We start from the raw sequence: 19,455 nt of genomic DNA, 5'->3' as shown, positions 1-19,455 counted from the left end.
GACTTTACCCTCCTCAGATTTTTAGTTTACTTAAACCACTTTGTTTACATAGCTTTCCTATGTCTTTAAAATATATTCTCTCCCATTTATATGCTTTTCATTTTGTTATTGTAGCAGAAATTGTTTTCTGCCACCGTATCCTAGCTCCAAACAGAAGCCTCTAAGACCGTTAGTGATTTCTTGATTCTGTTCCCTCCTTATTTGAGAGCATTTTATTTTCTCCTCAGTTACATTTTGAAGGCCGCATACTTTGTTATTCCTCATTTTCAGTAGCCTGAGGAATGGTGGACACAGCAGAGGAGACAGTTTGAAAATGTTCTGGGTGCTACACTTTCTCGTAGGAGTTTATTATGCATTATATGTACTGTAAGAAGGTTTACTCCGTCTACTTAGCCACTATATCTCATTCAAATGGAAGGGGGTCATTTGGATCATTTCCCCAGTTCATCACATGGCATTGGAGGCTTCATCTGTGTAAGTATATAAGTTCTAGCGTTCATTTTTCACATTTTAACCACATTACTCATTACTATCTAGTTGCCACTTTATTATTATTATTATTATTATTATTCATGAGATACACACAGAGAGAGGCAGAGACACAAGCAGAGGGAGAAGCAGGCTCCCTGTGAGGAGCCCAATGCAGGACTGGATCTCAGGACCCCAGGATCATGATCTGAGCCGAAGGCAGATGCTCAACTGCTGAGCCAGCCACCCAGGCATCCCTCGTTGCCACTTCTACTATTTCTCTAATAAGGGGGGAAGGAAAAAAAAGGAACACACGCACTTAGTTGGCCCCTCAGTTTGGGATATATTAGTGATAATTCTCACTAGTATAGTATCTGGGGACTGTGGCTATATTGTTATTAAGTCATATTGTGACTCTTCCCCCCAAAATCTTCAGATTCTTTCCTTGGCCTCATTTTTGAAGTTATTGTATCTAGTTGTATTATTCTTTATTGTTTGCTCTCGATGAATGCTTTTGCTAGTTACTATTTTATAGACATTGTAAGGAGAGAGAAATTCTATGAGTTAAGCTCAATCTAACATTTTAATTTGGATGTACCCAGAGTTTTCTAAGACTCTAAAAGTTCAACTTGGATATCTATTTAAGAATTTTCCAACACCATGAGCATTGGGCTGCCTGACTACTTACAAAGGTACCAATTATAGCCAGTCTATTTTCAAACCACCTAAACCCTAATTTTCACTGTCCTAGCTACTCTATGTTTTAAAGATCCAGCATTTTCCTGATCAGCTCACTTAAATTACTAAATCAGTTACTGCTGATTATCCTATGTATTATTGTATGTATATGGGCAAAAACATTAAACTCAGAATAAGGAAAACACCTGTACATGGGACTTTTCAGTTGTGCCTGATGCACAAAATACTGCTAAACCATGAAAGGAATACAATTAATTTACAGAGATATAAGGAGGTAAGTATCCTTAAAATAAAATCTTAAAATCTTTTAAGAAAGAGATATGAGGATACTTGTATAAACTGCTTGAAATGGGGGATGAGGGGGTGTTGGGATGTAACCATTCCCTAAAGGTTCCTATCTATCACAGTAGAATTTATTTGACCACCATGGACAAGTTTCCTAATAAGCAATAGTAGGAAATAAAACTTGAGGACTTAAAATGAATATGGTTTCATAAGATTTTGTGATCAGAGGGGTGTTTATTTTTATTTATAAATGATAAACTAAAATCTAAGAAAAGTTCATTTGCCCCATATAATAATGACATGGATACTTCCAATCAATTATCATCTATGACATCAAAATTCTAAGTACCCTAATATTTTCTATTTTTGAAGTGCTCTTTGCAAGACACCATTTCAAATGTAAATCATGTATTCTTTCCATGATTAAAAAAGAACTATATGCCAAAAGAGCAAAAGTAACCAGACAATAAGACTTTGCTTTTATAAAGACCATTGTACAGTAAGATATAATCATAAACACCAATTCCTTCCTCTCTCCATTGCCATTTTGTGTCAGAGCTATGTAGACTAAGCCAGCTCCACTATTAAGTAAAGGTAGCAATGTAATTATCATTTCATTAGTATTTAACCATGGCTTTGCCCACATTTCATAGTAGTTATGAGATCTTGGACAAGGTGTTTTCTCAAGATTTTGGTCTCCACATCCATAAATGAGACAGCATTAGATAATATCTCCTCTACTTCCCAAAACTTTCTAAATTTGACTATACATTTTATTGTAATGAGCTGACTCTTACCAGTTTCTAAAAAAAATAAAATTGAAAAAACCCACCTTATTCTTAAAATAGATTTTTTTCATTTTGATTTAGTTAATTCTAACAAAATATCCCATTGATCTTTATTCTTTATTTAAATTCAATTAATTAACATATAGTGTTAGTTTCAGAGTAGAGTTCAGTGATCTATCACATCCAGTCCAGTGCTCATTATATCACATGCCCTCCTGAATGCCCATCACCCAGTTACCCCATCCTTCCAACTCTCTCTTCCCTCCAACAACCCTCAGTTTGTTTCCTATGGTTAAGTCTCTTATGGTTTGTCTCCCCTGATTTCATCACTTTATTTTTCCCTCCCTTCTTCTACAACCCTGTTTTGTTTCTTAAATTCTACAGATGAGTGAAATCATTTGATAATTGTCTTTCTCTGAATGACTTATTTCCCTTAGCATAAAACTCTCTAGTTCAAACTATGGGAAGAGCCCAGATGTCCATTGACCAATGAATGGATAAAGAAGAGGTGGTATAAATACAATGGAGTATTACTCAGCCATCAAAAAAAATGAAATCTTGTCATTTGCGTTGACATGGGTAGAACTAAGGGGTATTATACCAATGATCTTTAAATGAAAATATTAAAGTTTGTAAGTATCCATAGCAGGGAAAAAAATTAAAGAATTTGTACATTACATTTCTGGTTCTAATAAAGTCAAAAGAATGGATTTTTTTCAAAAAGATCTTATGCCTTGACTGTAAGTGCTTATGTAATATAACAAAGGATTGACAAATTTTACTCATAGAAAAATTGTATAAAACTCCTTGACATATTCCACAGGTATTAAGTACTGACAACAAATAATAACCAAAAGAAAGATAAGATTTATTAATATAAATTGAATGGGTTTTGGGTATGAAACAGATAACTAAAAGTTCTGCGAATTGGGACTAACTTACCAAATGCAATATAAAAAGCATACAAATTAGAGTTCTTAAAGTTGTATCAAGATGAATAACTTTGATAATTTAAGGTAATTGTAAATTTTACATGAAAATTTTGAACAAATGAATGAATTCTTAACCATAGAAGAATATCTAGCACATAGCAGATGCTCAATAAATGTATGCCGAATGAGTTAAGACCAAATTTCTTTTTGAAAATAAGACCAAGAATAAAAAAGAAAAAGAAAAAAAGAAAAAAAAAGAAAAGAAGACCAAGAAAATTTTAAATACTTAAAAAAAAACACATTATTGGCTACTTACAGGAACAAATGTTTGAATGAGGGCAAACTTAGCTCAAATAAAATAAAGTTATAAAGAATAGCTCTAATCAATAAACAATCTGAAATGTTCTTGTCTTAATCTACAATGAATGATATTCTGCTGTATGTCTTCAGACAGGAACAAAATGGAAATTATTTAGTCTTTCAAGAATCAGTTTAAAATGTGAGAAATGTAAGTGAGAACATCATATCTTCTTTACTTTTGCCTTCATTCACTGAACAATATGTATTGAACACTTAAAATAGCAAGTACTTAATTCTTTCCTTCATTTAGGTACAGCAGATTGAATAAACCAAAGACTAATCAGCCACGATTATATAAGAGTAAAGTTTCTATATGTCACTGCCATAACTCATTTTCCATTTAAGTCTTATGGCTCCAAGTACAATGTATATTTATAATATCCAGCTCAGCTTTCTATTTTTCTTCTACAAATAAAACCATTTTTATCATTTTTATGACAGTACATGAAACCGTACCTTAATTTTTTTCTCTTGCATTGACTTACAGATGCGTTCTCTTAGAGATTTCATTGATGAATTTTTCACTTGTATGGGAGATCTATGTCCAAAAAAAGCAAAAAACATATAAACAAAAGTAGCTTTTTAACTTGTTTTTGCCCCTCTCTTACCCAAAAGCAGTTATAAAATAAAAAGACAACTGAATCTAATTGTTTATAGCACTGTATAAAAGTGTCAGTACTACTAATGAGAGTTTTAAGTATTGATAATTTGCTAAGTTAATTGATTCAGTCACTACATATTTGGGTTTCTAATATACATATGGTACTGTACAAGATATTATAAAGGATAGAAAGTAGATTCATTCATTGCCCTGAATTCAGACTCCTGAAGCCTAAGGAAATAAGATATCCACACAACTAAAATTTAAAATAAAAAAGGACAAGTGCTGTAGCAGGGGAATTCAAGAGAAAAATACAGTTTAGAAATAGGACAGTCAAAGAAGGCACAATGGAGAAAGAAACACTGGAGCTTTGGAGCCAGACAAACCTGGATTCCTCAATAAATTCCTTTCTGGCTTAATAGAGCCAGAGTCATAACCTCTTTAACTCAAAAGACTATTATATAAGGATAAAGAATAGTCTATTCTAAGAAACACTAGTTTATAACCTTATATTGACTTATATTCATACACCACATTGTCCTTAATTTTATCATTCCAATGCAGACCACTAAAAATTCACCTTACCATGAATTGGCACTTGTTTGCATAATGACAATTGCAAATGTTAAGGTAACTGTAAACAATTAAAATATGTTTGGCCACATGGTTGAGAAAAATACTTCTTTAAAGTGGATGTAGGGATTGATTTTGTTTAATAAAATTCTATAAACACAAAATAACTTTCTCTAAGAAAAGGGTAGAATTGAATCTGAGAGAAAATTTAATCATTTATGTTTTTATCTAAAAAGCAAACTTTGTTAAACAGAAGTAAAGTAAAAGAAAAACAACCAAGGTTCATTTTCTTTCCACTTTTTTCATAAATCATTGAAAGAATAAATTCTCATTGTTACGAAAATATTTGAACACTTTTAAGATAGAACATGGGAAAATTATATCACACTGAAATATAAAATAATAATCACTGAAAGCTGGTGAAGAAGATTTAAAATAAATTGGAGGACAACACTCAATGACAGGTCATTGCAAAGTTTCTCCTCAAAGAGAAAAGAAAAATAGAAGAGAGCAAACAAGTAGGATGATTTTGTAAAGTTTCTCCACAAGGTACTAAATACAATTTAAAATCGTTCTAAAACTTTACATTTTTCTACAAATGAACATTCATTAATGGACAACAATACCAACCTACTCAGTGTTTGACCTAGTTGTTGTTAAAACTGGAGTGTATCAATGTCTTGTCCAGAATATCAACACATTAATTTAGTTAAGTATTTTTCTTCATACGATGACGAACCGACATATGTCAACTCCCATGTAGTCTGGTATACATGCTCTCTCCTTTTTTTTTTTTAATTGGAGTTCGATTTGCCAACACATAGTATAACACCCAGTGCTCATCCCGTCAAGTGCCCCCCTCAGTGCCCATCACCCAGTCACCCCAACCCCCCGCCCACCTCCCCTTCTACCACCCCTTGTTCATTTCCCAGAGTTAGGAGTCTCTCATGCTCTGTCACCCTCACTGATATTTCCCACTGATTTTCTCTCCTTTCCCCTTTAATCCCTTTCATTATTTTTTATATTCCCCATCTCCTGTTCTTGTGCACAGCAGTACAATCTTTGGAGGACAGACCTTAGGTTTTGGGGTAAGACACTTGCTACTTGCTAACTGTACTGTCTTAGGCAAATTACTTAATCTCTGTCTCTCAAGTATCTAATTTTTTTGGATATCACTGAAAGATGTTGTACAAGGGCTGAGATAACATGAGTGAAAGCAGTTACCAAAGTTCTTGACATACACAGCAAAGGAAATAAATATTTCCAAAGCAAAATACAAGCGCCAAAAAATAAAAACAAAAATACTTGCCATACTCTCATAAAATACTATATGTTTATAAAAACTTTCTCATATCCAAATGTTCAATCTCCTTTTAACTTGTTTTCTCTCGTCATACTTTTCTCTAGTTTCTAAGTTTCTTACCATAATATATTTCTTTTTAATCCAAGAGGTGTTTTTTCAAAAATTCCCTTTATAGACTAAATACTCACATACATATAACTTCTACATTACTTACCTAAAAAGTGTAAGAATAGAAATTCCATTATTATGAACTGTGTTTTCATCATCATATAAAAGCTCTGCTTTGTTTTTGGTAGGCATACTGGCTGCTTCTTCATCCAAAAGAACTAGTAAAGTTTTCACAGTATCTCTGCCACAGTATGCAGTCCCATGGTTTATGGCATAAGACTTTGGCTAGAACAATAAATACTATTAAGTAGAAGTTAACAATCAAAAAAAAAAAAAGTTAACAATCACCAGAGTTGGGTGATCAGCCATTCTTTTTCATTTCTTGTGCCACTGGTCTCCTATTGTTTATGTTATAAAAAAAAAAAAAAATCAATCATGGGAAATGGCTTTAAGGCACGTGATATTTCCCCCTCAAGTCATACTAAAATCAATCTTGTCACCTTCCCAAAGCATAAAAGAATATAGAAAATATAGAAAATAATAGCATAATAGCATCACAGAAAGATATTGGTTCTGGTCAAAATAACATCTGGCTTTAAGTCAGAAAATTTAGTAACTAGCTAGCTTGGTGACCTTAGCCTCAGGATTTAGCCTCCCTGTGTATTTTCTCTTTCTTATGCCAAAGAGAGTTGGGGTTCTGTTGATCTGAATACTAAACCAAATAGATGGCTGTAAAGATCTATTCAAATGCAAAAATTAAAAAAAATGAGTTGACATTCATTCATTCAGTAATCCACTGATAAACACATACCAAGTCCTAAGCACAGTGTTTGAAGTTTAGGCTACAGAGGTAAACACCACCACTTCAAGGAACCCATAGTCTCCTTAATAAAATAAGTGAGTAACCAACAGCTGCATTACAAAAGTGCTAGTCACAGTAAGTGTTAACAAACATAAAACACATGGGGCAACAACACAGAATCTCCCCCATGTCCCATCTTCAAATACATCCAAAAACATGCATTGTTACAGAAAAACAATTAAAAATGGTTCCCAAAGACTGTGGATAGATAGATGAATAATAAAACATAAGCAAAAGTCTTTCTTCATACACAGATTATCACAGTCACACCTATGGAAGGGGGCTTTTGTTTCTTGAGTAATTAAACTGCAACAAATGGATTATCACACATACTCCCAAATTCTTTTCTACAGCTGAAAGATGGTAGCCAATTTCTCCTGTAATACTAACACTGTACAATGATTGAGTACCTATGTTAAAAAAAAAAGGAAAAAAAACAAGAAAGAGGTAAACATTCTGGGATATATAGTTAAAAGATTACTAAGCATAGGAAAAATTCCTCATTTTGCAGGAGGCTGGTAATAGAGATAGAAACCAACAGATCATAAAGATGAAATAATTATACTTAAGAAAAATAAACTGAATAGAAACCATTTCTATTGCTGTTCTACACAGTACCTAATACAGGGATCAGAACCAGAGAAACCCAGCTCTTATTTTATATTTGAATAGATGGCAAAATAATGGTCCCATAAGAATAATTACTGAAAAACACTGTAAAACACTTTAACATCCACTAAGAATTATAAACTTCTAGTGCTACAAGGGATACTGAAGATTATCCAAAACCCCACTTTAACAAATAGAATTTGGCCCAAAGATGTTATGATTTACTCAAGTCGATAATCCTATTGAGAAACATAAATTTCCAATATCTCATAACACAGGAAAAACATTCTTCTGGCTTAAGTAGCAATAGTAAACCATTTCTATAATAAGTAGAAGTGACAATGTTTTGTATAGAAGGATAATGAAAAATAAAAAGTTCATTACCCGGGCAGGACTGATGTCAGTAGTACTAACAGCTACATCTCCTTGTTGAGAATTGATAATATTTTTAATCCTCAAATCCAAATCCTGAGCAACTTCCTCTACTGCTTTACAAAAAGGATCCCTGCTGTTCTGGCCTTTAATCAGCTGCATCTTTATCACTGAGAGTATCCGACCCCCTGCAATGCTGAAGATAGAAATAAGATCACCTTTATAATAGTATTAGAAATGACACGATGCGTATGAGCTTGAAAATAAACTTCTCAAAGTTAATCAACACTTTTAAAAAAATATGACTTTGATCTTATAAATCAAACTAACACATTTAAGAAAAGAATGAGAACTATGAGCAAGAAAATTAAGGTTTTTCTTAAAGCAAGTCATTTCAACAAAGTTACTTCTTCCCTGATTTGAAAGCTGAAGGGAAATATTTTAGTTATATATAATAACAGTTTCAGGTGCAGTGCAGCCATATACACATAATATACTTAAAATATGTACATTTAGATACAAGGTAACAGAAACACTATCTTTCAGTGAATACCTAGAATCCTACATTACTTAAATCTTAAAATCAATTGAGTAAGTTTTATTATTCTCAAATCACAGATGAGAAAATTGAGTCTCAAAAAGGTTAAACAGCTTGTCCAAGAACACAAGAGTGTTCTGGATTAGGAAGGAGGTCGTGAGGACTGACCTGAAACAGGACATTGCATTCTGATAAGAGAATTGTTATTGTGTGCAAGGGGGAAGTTAAGGCTAGTTAATATTGATCTAAAGCAAACCAAAGACTGGACCAACTATGTTCAATAGACAAGTGTTTTTAAAAACCTGAAATCAATTATTTCTTTATACTAAGCCTGAACCTGAAATGAATTTAGGTTGCAGTTCCTGCTCTAGAAGGCTGACCTAAAAAAATGTAAGAAATATATAGGAAGAAGGAGTTTGATCTATTACAAGGAAGAAATTAGAGGTGCCCAACACTAGGAGAGGACTTTTTTTTTTTTTTTTTTTTTTAAGTCAGGAGATCTCTCTCCCTAAAGGTATCCCTGGAAAGGCGGCATGGTGCTGAAGAAGAAGGTGGTATGTCCTGGCTATAAAGGCAGCTGCCTGAGCACAGAATAACAGATCCCATCTCCTCATCCCACCTCAGAGGCTTCCCACCTCTGCCTTCTACCTTGGGTATGTTATTTAACTTTTCTGTGACTTTTATGGCAGCATAAAGGAAATTATGAATTAAAGTTTTTATCCAGACTGCCTAATTGCCAGGTTTTATGTTTTGGGGAAGAAGCCAGGTTTCATAACAAACACTGGAAATATGATTGTTTACATTCAAATAGCTGTTCCAAATAGAGAAAGCAAGATAGAGAAGAAAACTGCAGAGACACTTAATGGTCGATTAGACTAGTGTCTCCCACATTTGCCTGATTATCAGAATCATATTCAGCATTTGTTTAAAATATCAACTCCAGCTCACACCCTGTTGAATCACAAACTGCTTAGAAGGATACAAAACAGTTGCATTGTTTTGAAAGTACTACAGGTGATTCTGACAACTACATAAGCTTGGGAAACATTTCATTTAAAAATAAAGGAAGAAACGAAAAGAGAAAAGAAAAGAGCTCCCTGAGAAAGGAACAATATTTACTAATCTTTATACTACCAGTTTATATTTGGCACACAGAAGAAATGATACGTTTGTTGAGTAAATGACCATTATCACACACAACAATCAAAAATGTTTAATAGTAAGACATAAGATATATATTTTTTACTATTATTGTTATTTTTGATACAAAAGTACTTATGGACTTTCCACTTACACTATGGCAGACTAAATAAATACTCTGGGGGAATATCTTACTGAATTTGGCAGGAACAGGGGGAAATCTCTAAGTACCACTTAATCTCTCCCCAAAAAAGGAAAAAACAAGAGCTAGAGTGGAAAGTTGGGAGCTGTTAAATGGGAGGCAAGCAGAATAAATGGTTTTTCCTGAAGACAAAAATCTCTGGTAGCACTTTGATCAAGACACAAAGCCCTGGGTGGAAGAAGGCAATCAGAGAATTTCAACCTGAACTAGTTGAAGGGGAAGGATTAGTATGACTTTATTAGATTTTTTTTTATGTATTTTATATTCTTGAAGCTCTTTTTCTTTTTTTAAGTTTTCTATTTGGTGACAGCATAGGAATACAATGGCTTGTTTATTGACCTTGTGTCCAGCAACACTGTTAAACACTATTATTAATATTAATAATTTGTCTCTAAATTCCTGGAGTTTTCTACATCTACAATCCTATTATCATCAAATAGAACTTTATTTCTTCCCTTTTTTTTTATTTCTTCCTTTTAACTGTTAAATCTCCTTTTTCTTTTCCTTGCCTTACTACACTGAATTGAATATCTGATAGCACACTAAAAAAGAAATGATAAGAGCAAGAACTCTTATCTTGTCCTAAATCCTAAAAAGGATGCTAAAACATTTTACCATTAAGTAGGGTTTTATAGAAACCCTTTATCAGGCTAAAGCCCTTACTCTCAGTTCATTTCAGAGTGGGTAGCCCTGTCGAGTGGGTATGTTCCAATAGACTCCTCACCTTAGGCAGTCCCTGGGCTTTGTCTTTGCACTCTCAGACTCTAGTGGCTGTAAGAATAGATCTTCCGAATTGCTAAATACTCTCAAAATAAAAGCTCACTTCCCTTCTAGACTCCCCTCTCCGGCTGTCTTCCCTCCCCTAGTTTTCGGCTTATATTTTCATTACATATGCCTAATCATCAATGCATTGAAGAAGTATTTTAAAAATATGCTATCCAGCATTACTAACAATTTTCAGTGGAAGGGTCAACCGGGACCTAGTCTGCCATAAATGTGTAATCAGAAGTCTGAGTAAACTCTAAGAACTGTTATATATATATATATATATATATATATAGGCACTTTCTTTTTCAGTGTTTTCCCTTGATTTTCAATCAAAAGCACAGAAAGTAATTGGATGAAATGAAGCCAAAATGAAAACACAACACACTATGTGCATTCTCTGGGAAGTAATCTAATGGAAGAGTTTTGGAAAAGATTCAAAAGGATAATAAAATATGAAAGAGTGTTTTAATGTCAATTACAAGAACAAAAAAAAAATGCTTTCAACAGTATTAGGTTAAAGTCACCTTTCCCTCCTTTTCTCACTCTTTCTATAAGAACAAATACACTAAAATATTAAAGATGATATAATACCCTGAGTTATATTAGGAAAAAATTTATAAGATTTGTGTTTCAGATATTATGAAGCTCAACATTTTGACCTCGGCAAAATACCTCAAACACCAGTGCTACGACCAGTCCATTGTTATACATTCTCTCCTAAGAGCCAAATATCTGCACAGCAACATGGTGGCATAATCCAGACTCTTGCTTCTAGAGACTGGCATCTCTGAAGTTTTAACTCAAATAACACCAGGACATTTGTGTTAGGCACTGGGATACAATGAACAACATATTTTCTCTTTAAGAGGTCACAACTGATCATGTTAGAAAGTGAGATACGGAGGGAGTCTGAGTGGGTGGGTAAGGGAAAAAGGAGTTATTCAGGAAGGCAACCCAGAAGATACATTATGAGTACTCTGGACAAATATTAATAGAAGAATTTAAGTGAAAAAGAGGTAAATTGCAGTTCTTTACAAACAAATGTGTCACATTAGGGCCCTAGGGCAGAAAAAGGGAAAAGAAAAACACAAATCCACAGGCTTGTATTAATACCTAGTGACTGAGACAGACCAATAAGCAATAATACAAACAGATTGGTAATACTTCACTGTAATTACTGAATATCTTTACTATATGGGTTGGCTTTCCCCTACCATATTCAAGAATTAGATAACTACTTGCTAAAACATATCTGTAAAAACTAAGTATGCAGGTGCCTGGATGGCTCAGTGGGTTAAGCATCTTCCTTTGGCTCAGGTCATGATCTCTAGGTCATAAGATGGAGCCCTCCCTGCTCAGCAGGGAGTCTGCTTCTCTCTCTCCCTGCCCTTCCCCACCACTTGTTCTCTATCTCTCTCAAGTAAATAAATAAAACCTTTAAATAAATTTTTAAAAATTAAAATTAAGTATGCTTAAAAGTACTCCATAAGATATATCAAAAATGCTTCTAGAATATTTTTAAATGAGAAAAAAATGTAACAATATTTTGGACTGGATAATTTCAACTAGATTTAACATTCTATAAATGTTTTATATTTAGTCCAATAAATATTCAAGTTGCTATTATAAACTTGAAATACATAATCTTAAATAGTTGAACAACAGAGAACTACTTTATGTAACAAGAAACCCTTAATTTAAGATTTTTCAGGAAAGTATAGTATGCATTTTATGGTGGCACCTACTGGCAAAATGTAGAAATACAACCAAATTACAGCTAATATGGCCTGATGAAAAGTTGGCAGTGGAGAGGGAAGTGTGAGACTCAGTTCTTCTTTCATTTCTTCCCTGTCTATTCCCCATCCTCCTTTTGATTCAACAATTATTGTGATTCCCTACTACATCTATCCTATTATACTCAGTTATAAGAATTAAACACATTTTTATCTTTAAGTTTTAAGGTTGAGAGACAGAGGCTAGAACAAGACACAGGCAGGAGTTAGAGCCTATAGAATTTCTATATCATATTGAGATTTTTGTAAGTCTTATCCTGAACCTAACATGAAATCATTGAAGGATTTTAATTACGAGAGTAATACCTGCTGTTTTAGAGCGACCACTGGCAGCAGTAAGGACAACAGGATGGGGTAACTCAAAATTGGAGGCAGAAAAAACAACTCAGAGAGAAGTGAAGAAGTTCAGGCAAGAAAGGTTAAAAGTTTGAAAACAGATTTTCCATTAAAAAAAAACAAATAAGGTAGGAATAGAGATGAGAAGAATATCAAAAATGTTAAGAAGAATTGATGGATCCTGGTGTCTGAAGGGAAAGAGAAAGGAGAAATAGGAGTTTAGGATATATTTCAGATTTCTGGTTAGGCAGCTGTAGGAAGACAAGCTTCGTCAAACGGGGCACTTCAGGAGGAGAAGTGGTATTCAGGAAAAGACAAAGATTTAGTTTGGAACATCTTAAGTTTTAGTTGCCCTTGAGGTCACAACATATAGTTAAAGATATATTTTTGAAATTCAGCAAAGAGGTTTGAAATATAGAGTAATAATTTGCATATATGCAGTCCCAGTACGTGGAAAATAAGAGAATGAAATCTCAGAAGTACAGGGAAAAGAGTTCTAAGAAAGAAAACCATCAAATTTGAAGACTCAAAAGAGACCAAAAAAGTCCACACCAACTAGATCACAAGTGATCTTTTGCAGAACAGCTTCAATAGAGTGGAAAAGTGAATTACCGTGAGTCAGTTAAGTACAGACAAGTAAATAAATACTGAGTGTCTACTCCTCCAGACACTGTGCTAGGACTAGGGAATATTAGTGCAGAAAACCAATAAAACCCTCATAGACTTTATAGCCTGGGGAGAAATACATATTAAACAATTAGAAATCAATGCCCAGAAGTGAGTGGCATTTCTATACACTAACAATGAGACTGAAGAAAGAGAAATTAAGGAGTCAATCCCATTTACAATTGCACCCAAAAGCATAAGATACCTAGGAATAAACCTAACCAAAGAGGAAAAGGATCTATACCCTAAAAACTACAGAACACTCCTGAAAAAAATTGAGGAAGACACAAAGAGATGGAAAAATATTCCATGCTCATGGAATGGAAGAATTAATATTGTGAAAATGTCAATGTTACCCAGGGCAATTTACACATTTAATGCAATCCCTATCAAAATACCACGGACTTTCTTCAGAGAGTTGGAACAAATTATTTTAAGATTTTTGTAGAATCAGAAAAGACACCGAATAGCCAGGGGAATTTTAAAAAAGAAAACCATAACTGGGGGCATCACAATGCCAGATTTCAGGTTGTACTACAAAGCTGTGGTCATCAAGACAGTGTGGTACAGGCACAAAAACAGACACATAGATCAATGGAACAGAATAGAGAATCCAGAAGTGGACCCTCAACTTTATGGTTAACTAATATTCGACAAAGGAGGAAAGACTATCCACTGGAAAAAAGACAGTCTCTTCAATAAGTGGTGCTGGGAAAACTGGACATCCACATGCAGAAGAATGAAACTAGACCACTCTCTTTCACCATACACAAAGATAAACTCAAGATGGATGAAAGATCTAATGTGAGACAAGATTCCATCCAAATCCTAGAGGACAACACAGGCAACACCCTTTTTGAACTCGGCCACAGTAACTTCTTGCAAGATACATCCACGAAGGTAAAAGAAACAAAAGCAAAAATGAACTATTGGGACTTCATCAAGATACAAAGCTTCTGCACAGCAAAAGATACAGTCAACAAAACTAAAAGACAACCTACAGAATGGGAGAAGATATTTGCAAATGACATACCAGATAAAGGGCTAGTATCCAAGATCTATAAAGAACTTATTAAACTCAACACCAAAGAAACAAACAATCCAATCGTGAAATGGGCAAAAGACATGAAGAGAAATCTCACAGAGGAAGACATAGACATGGCCAACAAGCACATGAGAAAATGCTCTGCATCACCTGCCATCAGGGGAATACAAATCAAAACCACAATGAGATACCACCTCACACCAGTGAGAATGGGGAAAATTAACAAGGCAGGAAACCACAAATGTTGGAGAGGATGCAGAGAAAAGGGAACCCTCCTGCACTGTTGGTGGAAATGTGAAATGGTGCAGCCACTCTGGAAAACTGTGTGGAGGTTCCTCAAAGAGTTAAAAATAGATCTGCCCTATGACCCAGCAATTGCACTGCTGGGGATTTACCCCAAAGATACAGATGCAATGAAACACCGAGACACCTTCACCCCGATGTTTCTAGCAGCAATGTCCACAATAGCCAAACTGTGGAAGGAGCCTCAGTGTCCATCGAAAAATGAATGGATAAAGAAGATGTGGTTTATGTATACAATGGAATATTACTCAGCCATTAGAAACGACAAATAACCACCATTTGCTTCGACGTGGATGGAACTGGAGGGTATTATGCTGAGTGAAATAAGTCAATTGGAGAAGGACAAACATTATATGGTCTCATTCATTTGGGGAATATAAAAAATAATGAAAGGGAATAAAGGGGAAAGGAGAAAAAATGAGTCAGAAATATCAGGGAGGGAGACAGAACATGAGAGACTCCTAACTCTGGGAAACGAACTAGGGGTGGTGGAAGGGCAGGTGGGCGGGGGGTGGGGGTGACTGGGTGATGGGCACTGGGGGGGGCACTTGATGGGATGAGCACTGGGTGTTATTCTGTATGTTGGCAAATTGAACACTAATAAAAAATAAATTTATTTAAAAAATAAATAAATAAACAATTAGAAATTGGGAAATGGAATAAAGAATAGCATTTTTTTCAAGAATCGCAGCTATAAAAGAAAGAAGGAATTGACAAAACCAGAGAAATTGGTTTGTTTTATTTTCTTACAGTTTTTATAGACTATGGCAAAAGTACTAGTAGACATTGAAATCATAAGAGAAAATGAATAAGTAATGAAACAATGTCCCAATAGGTTAGCCATATTATCCCCACTGTAGGAAATGTCCTCCTTACCCCTCATCTGGGCTTCATTTCACACCCATTCTCCATGTTTGCCTGACTCCTTCAAGTTCATACTTTTTTTTTTTTCTAAAATTTTTTTTTTAAAGATTTTATTTATTTAGTCATGAGAAACAGAGAGGAGAGAGAGACAGAGACACAGACAGAGGGAGAAGTAGGCTCCATGCAGGGAGCCTGACGTGGGACTCGATCCCAGGTCTCCAGGATCATGCCCTGGGCTGAAGGCGGTGCTAAACCGATGAAGCACCCGGGCTGCCCTCAAGTTCATACTTTAAGATGAAGCTGAACTTTAACAACCACCCAGGGAAGCATTCCTGACACTTTTATCCCTGCTCCCAAGAACTAGGTCAATGGTCCTTTCCTCTGTACATCCTTCTATTGTTATATAAATAGGATATATGTTTTTAGCTTTTAATAACTTTTAAAAAATGAAATGAATATATACTTAATATATACAAAATCACCATAAAGGTGATATAAAGGGAAAAAAAGAAAGATCAGAAAGGGAGACAGAACATAAAGACTCCTAACTCTGGGAAATGAACTAGGGGTGGTGGAAGGGGAGGAGGGCAGGGGGTGGGGGTGAATGGGTGACGAGCACTGAGGGGGGCATTTGAAGGGATGAGCACTGGGTGTTATTCTGTATGTTGGTAAATTGAACACCAATAAAAAATAAATTTATTAAAAAAAAAGGAAAAGAAAGATTGCTCAAGTGGACTCTTTAGACACCCATATGAACATATTCACTATTTAGATACCTACTTCTTCAGTGTCTTCCCTAGAACATAGAGTAATTTCTTACTCTGACAAGACAAGATATCCAAAATAATTCACTGATAAATTAAAGAATTTAAGTCTATTCTCTCATCCTAAATGCCTCTAAAATGTACTTCTATCCTGTAGATAATTTATCCCTACCAGAAATTCCTCCAAAGGGAATGTAATTATAACAAACTATATTGGATTGAATATAAGCATTTTTATCTGCTCCCTCCTAAAATTGCACTAAAAATGAGAAAGAGGCAAGTGTTTTAAATCCACAAAGAAAGAGAATGTTAGAGACGACAATCACGAATGACAGCAGAGACATATAATGAAAGCATGGAAAAATGAAAAGCAGATGGACATGTGGTAGCTGACTACTCAGAACAGAAAAAGCTAAAATATAAGCAACTACTAAAAGAGACACCAGTAAGAAGCAACCCCAGAAATTCTCAGAAATTGATTTCAATACTGACGGCTACAATAAAGATAGGGTTGCAAATAAGAGACTCTATTGGTTAAGAGTCTACATCAGAAACACTCAGACACCTAAATCTCCTCTCCTATGCTGAGCAGTCAGGCCAGTGCAATTCTCTCCCCTCAGCATAAAAAGCAAGATTACTCTAGAGAAACTAAGCCAGATCAGCTCTGGACCTCAAGGCAACAGGGACTGAAGACAGAGTGACTGAGTAAAAGTCTACATACTGAACTGAGAGAGACTCAGCATCAACCCCCACCTGACCTCAAATTCCAGAATGCTACTAGCTAGGCTAACAGCTTTTCGAAAGAGACTGAAGGATGTCATTCTGGACATTCTAGGGTAATTCCCAAAGCAAAGATCTGTAGTTACCAACATTTGGAGAATCCCAAACAAAAGAGCCAAATGGCTACCATACTATAATGAAATCCATTGTATAGATCTACTAATCAGCTTTCCATTGTCTCATTCTTAAATATGATGAAAGAACTGTTCAGAATCATCACACATTTTAGAAATACCTCTAACATGAAAGAGGGCAAAACAAATGAAAACATTCAACTTAGATAAAACAAAGACTATCCAAGGAAGCAGATAATCTTAAAAAATAAATATAATAATCTTAGACATGAAATGATACAAGATCATAAACAATCAAATGTGAGAAAATGATAAAGATACTGGCTTCCTATTTTTTCTCAGAAAGCCATGTGAGATGATGAGATGAGCACTGGGTATTATGGTTTGTGTTGGCAAATCGAATTTAAATAAAATATTTTACTCATATGGCTTTCTCTTTTTTTGTCTTTTGTTTTTTATTTTAAAAAATAAGAGATTTACCAATTAAAAATAAAGTTGAGATCCAAAAAACAAGGCAGAGCCAAAGAAATTCACAAAGTAATGAAGCTTCCTAGTTACCACTGTGGAACAGGCTTAACAAGCAAAAGTCTACACTGAATGAGGAATATAGAGGACTCTCCAGAAGGAATGTCCTAAAGGGCAAAAGCCAGAACTGATCCATAATCTAACTATAAGAATATGAATAGTTTTGTTGAAAAACTCAATAAAGAATCGATGATAAATATATAGGAACTAAAGCAAAAGAAAAAAGTAGATGATTATTAACTCTAGGAAAGAAACACAAAAATTTGTACAAGAAAGGAAGTATAGTGACAGCACATCACAAAGCTTAGGTATAGGCAGTATTTACAAGATCCGTAATAATATAAATTCTGAGGTATAATTTAATCTGAATTTGTGGTATAACTATATTAGAAAGATGAAAGAAGAGAAGTTGTGTGTGTGCAACAGGAGGCAGACAAGGGGGTGCCAGGAAGGTGTGAGTAAGTGGCAAATTACCATCTTCCAGAGTAGAAGTTAATAAGGTCTTGAATGGAAAAAAAAATTAACAAATAGATGCATAAAAATTTCATCTAAATGAAAACAAATACAAAAAAATTTAAAGTCAATCTGTGAAGGACTTTTTCATTATTTGACTTTAACAAAATATACTTATATTTGCTTTGCTAAAAGTATATTTTCTAAAAGTATATTTTTTAAAGTTATCGGCTATCTCAGAAGAATTAGCCAGCCAATACCTTACTTGAAAGTTCAGAAGATGACACTGATACTGCCTATAAAACATATTCAAAACTCTCTTCCAAATTTACTTTGTTATAATGGATATCCATAAAGACAGGATGCAACTGAGAAGAAAATCCAGAAAACAAATTCTTAGGATCTTAAAATGAAAAGAAGTTTCATGAAATAAGACGCAGTGATTAAGAGAATGGGTTCCAAGGTCAGAACTGAGTTCAGATACCAGCTCTGCTACTTAATAACATTATGTGACTGAGGTACATTACTTAGTCCCTGTGTTTCAGTTTCTTTCTCTCTAAACTGGGTACTTACATAGTATCTATACTGTAAGGTTATTGTAATGATCAAATGAGAATCCCCATAAAGAGCCTGACACCTAAAAAGTGTTCAGTAAGTACTAGCTGTTTTTATTAGTACTTGCCAAAGCATACCAACCAAAGTGACAGTGATCTACCATATTGCTGAAATATACAACCCACTTCTGCCCCCCTCAAAAATTAATACCAAAATTACTAATCATCCAATATGCATATATTATAAATGGGACTCTATCTGATAAGGAATCTCTTACTTCCAGTATCATATAAAAACAAATTCCAGATGAATCAGAGATTTACACCCAGGAAAAGTAACAAGAAATAGAATAAAGATTTCATCATCTTTGTCAATTCCCTTAGTCATTCTTGGTATAGGTTTCCTTTAGCGCTAAAATAGAAATTTTAAGGAAATTATCTATTCAGTCATGTCCAGTCCTCAAAAATCTTTCTTCCAGAAAAAGACAAACAGTACATGCCACTTGACTTTGGCAAAAATTTAGAATCAAAGATAGGCAGAAATTTAGTGGGGAAGGTCATGAGATTATAATTAACTCATCTGGATATTTTGTTTCTTTTCCCTACTGTTGATGCTTGGTCATTTCAATAGCTCATATATTCAAATCTACATCTGATTCAGTAAAGTTTTAAAGACATACTTATAACACA

At 34.4% G+C, this 19,455-nt stretch overlaps 1 protein-coding gene across 4 annotated transcripts in view; it reads right to left on the bottom strand.

Moving 5' to 3' along the window:
- The window catches only part of PARPBP (PARP1 binding protein), a 67,104-nt gene that overhangs the window by 11,877 nt on the left and 35,772 nt on the right, over nt 1–19,455 (bottom strand). For all 4 annotated transcript variants that reach the window (XR_005370699.1, XM_038558857.1, XM_038558859.1 and 1 more), the window contains exons 7-9: nt 7,973–8,156; nt 6,224–6,402; nt 3,989–4,070 (exon numbers count right to left, since the gene is read on the bottom strand). Coding sequence is in view for 3 of the 4 variants with exons in the window: in XM_038558857.1 (XP_038414785.1) it covers nt 3,989–4,070; nt 6,224–6,402; nt 7,973–8,156 (445 nt within the window). In the remaining variant the exon portion in view is untranslated. The remainder of the gene's footprint in view (nt 1–3,988; nt 4,071–6,223; nt 6,403–7,972; nt 8,157–19,455) is intronic.

The sequence above is a fragment of the Canis lupus genome, chromosome 15 (genome assembly GCF_011100685.1).
Source record: "Canis lupus familiaris isolate Mischka breed German Shepherd chromosome 15, alternate assembly UU_Cfam_GSD_1.0, whole genome shotgun sequence".
In the NCBI taxonomy this organism is placed as follows: domain Eukaryota; kingdom Metazoa; phylum Chordata; class Mammalia; order Carnivora; family Canidae; genus Canis; species Canis lupus.
The sequence above is the reverse complement of the archived record's forward strand: the minus strand, read 5'-3'. Positions and strand labels throughout refer to the sequence as shown.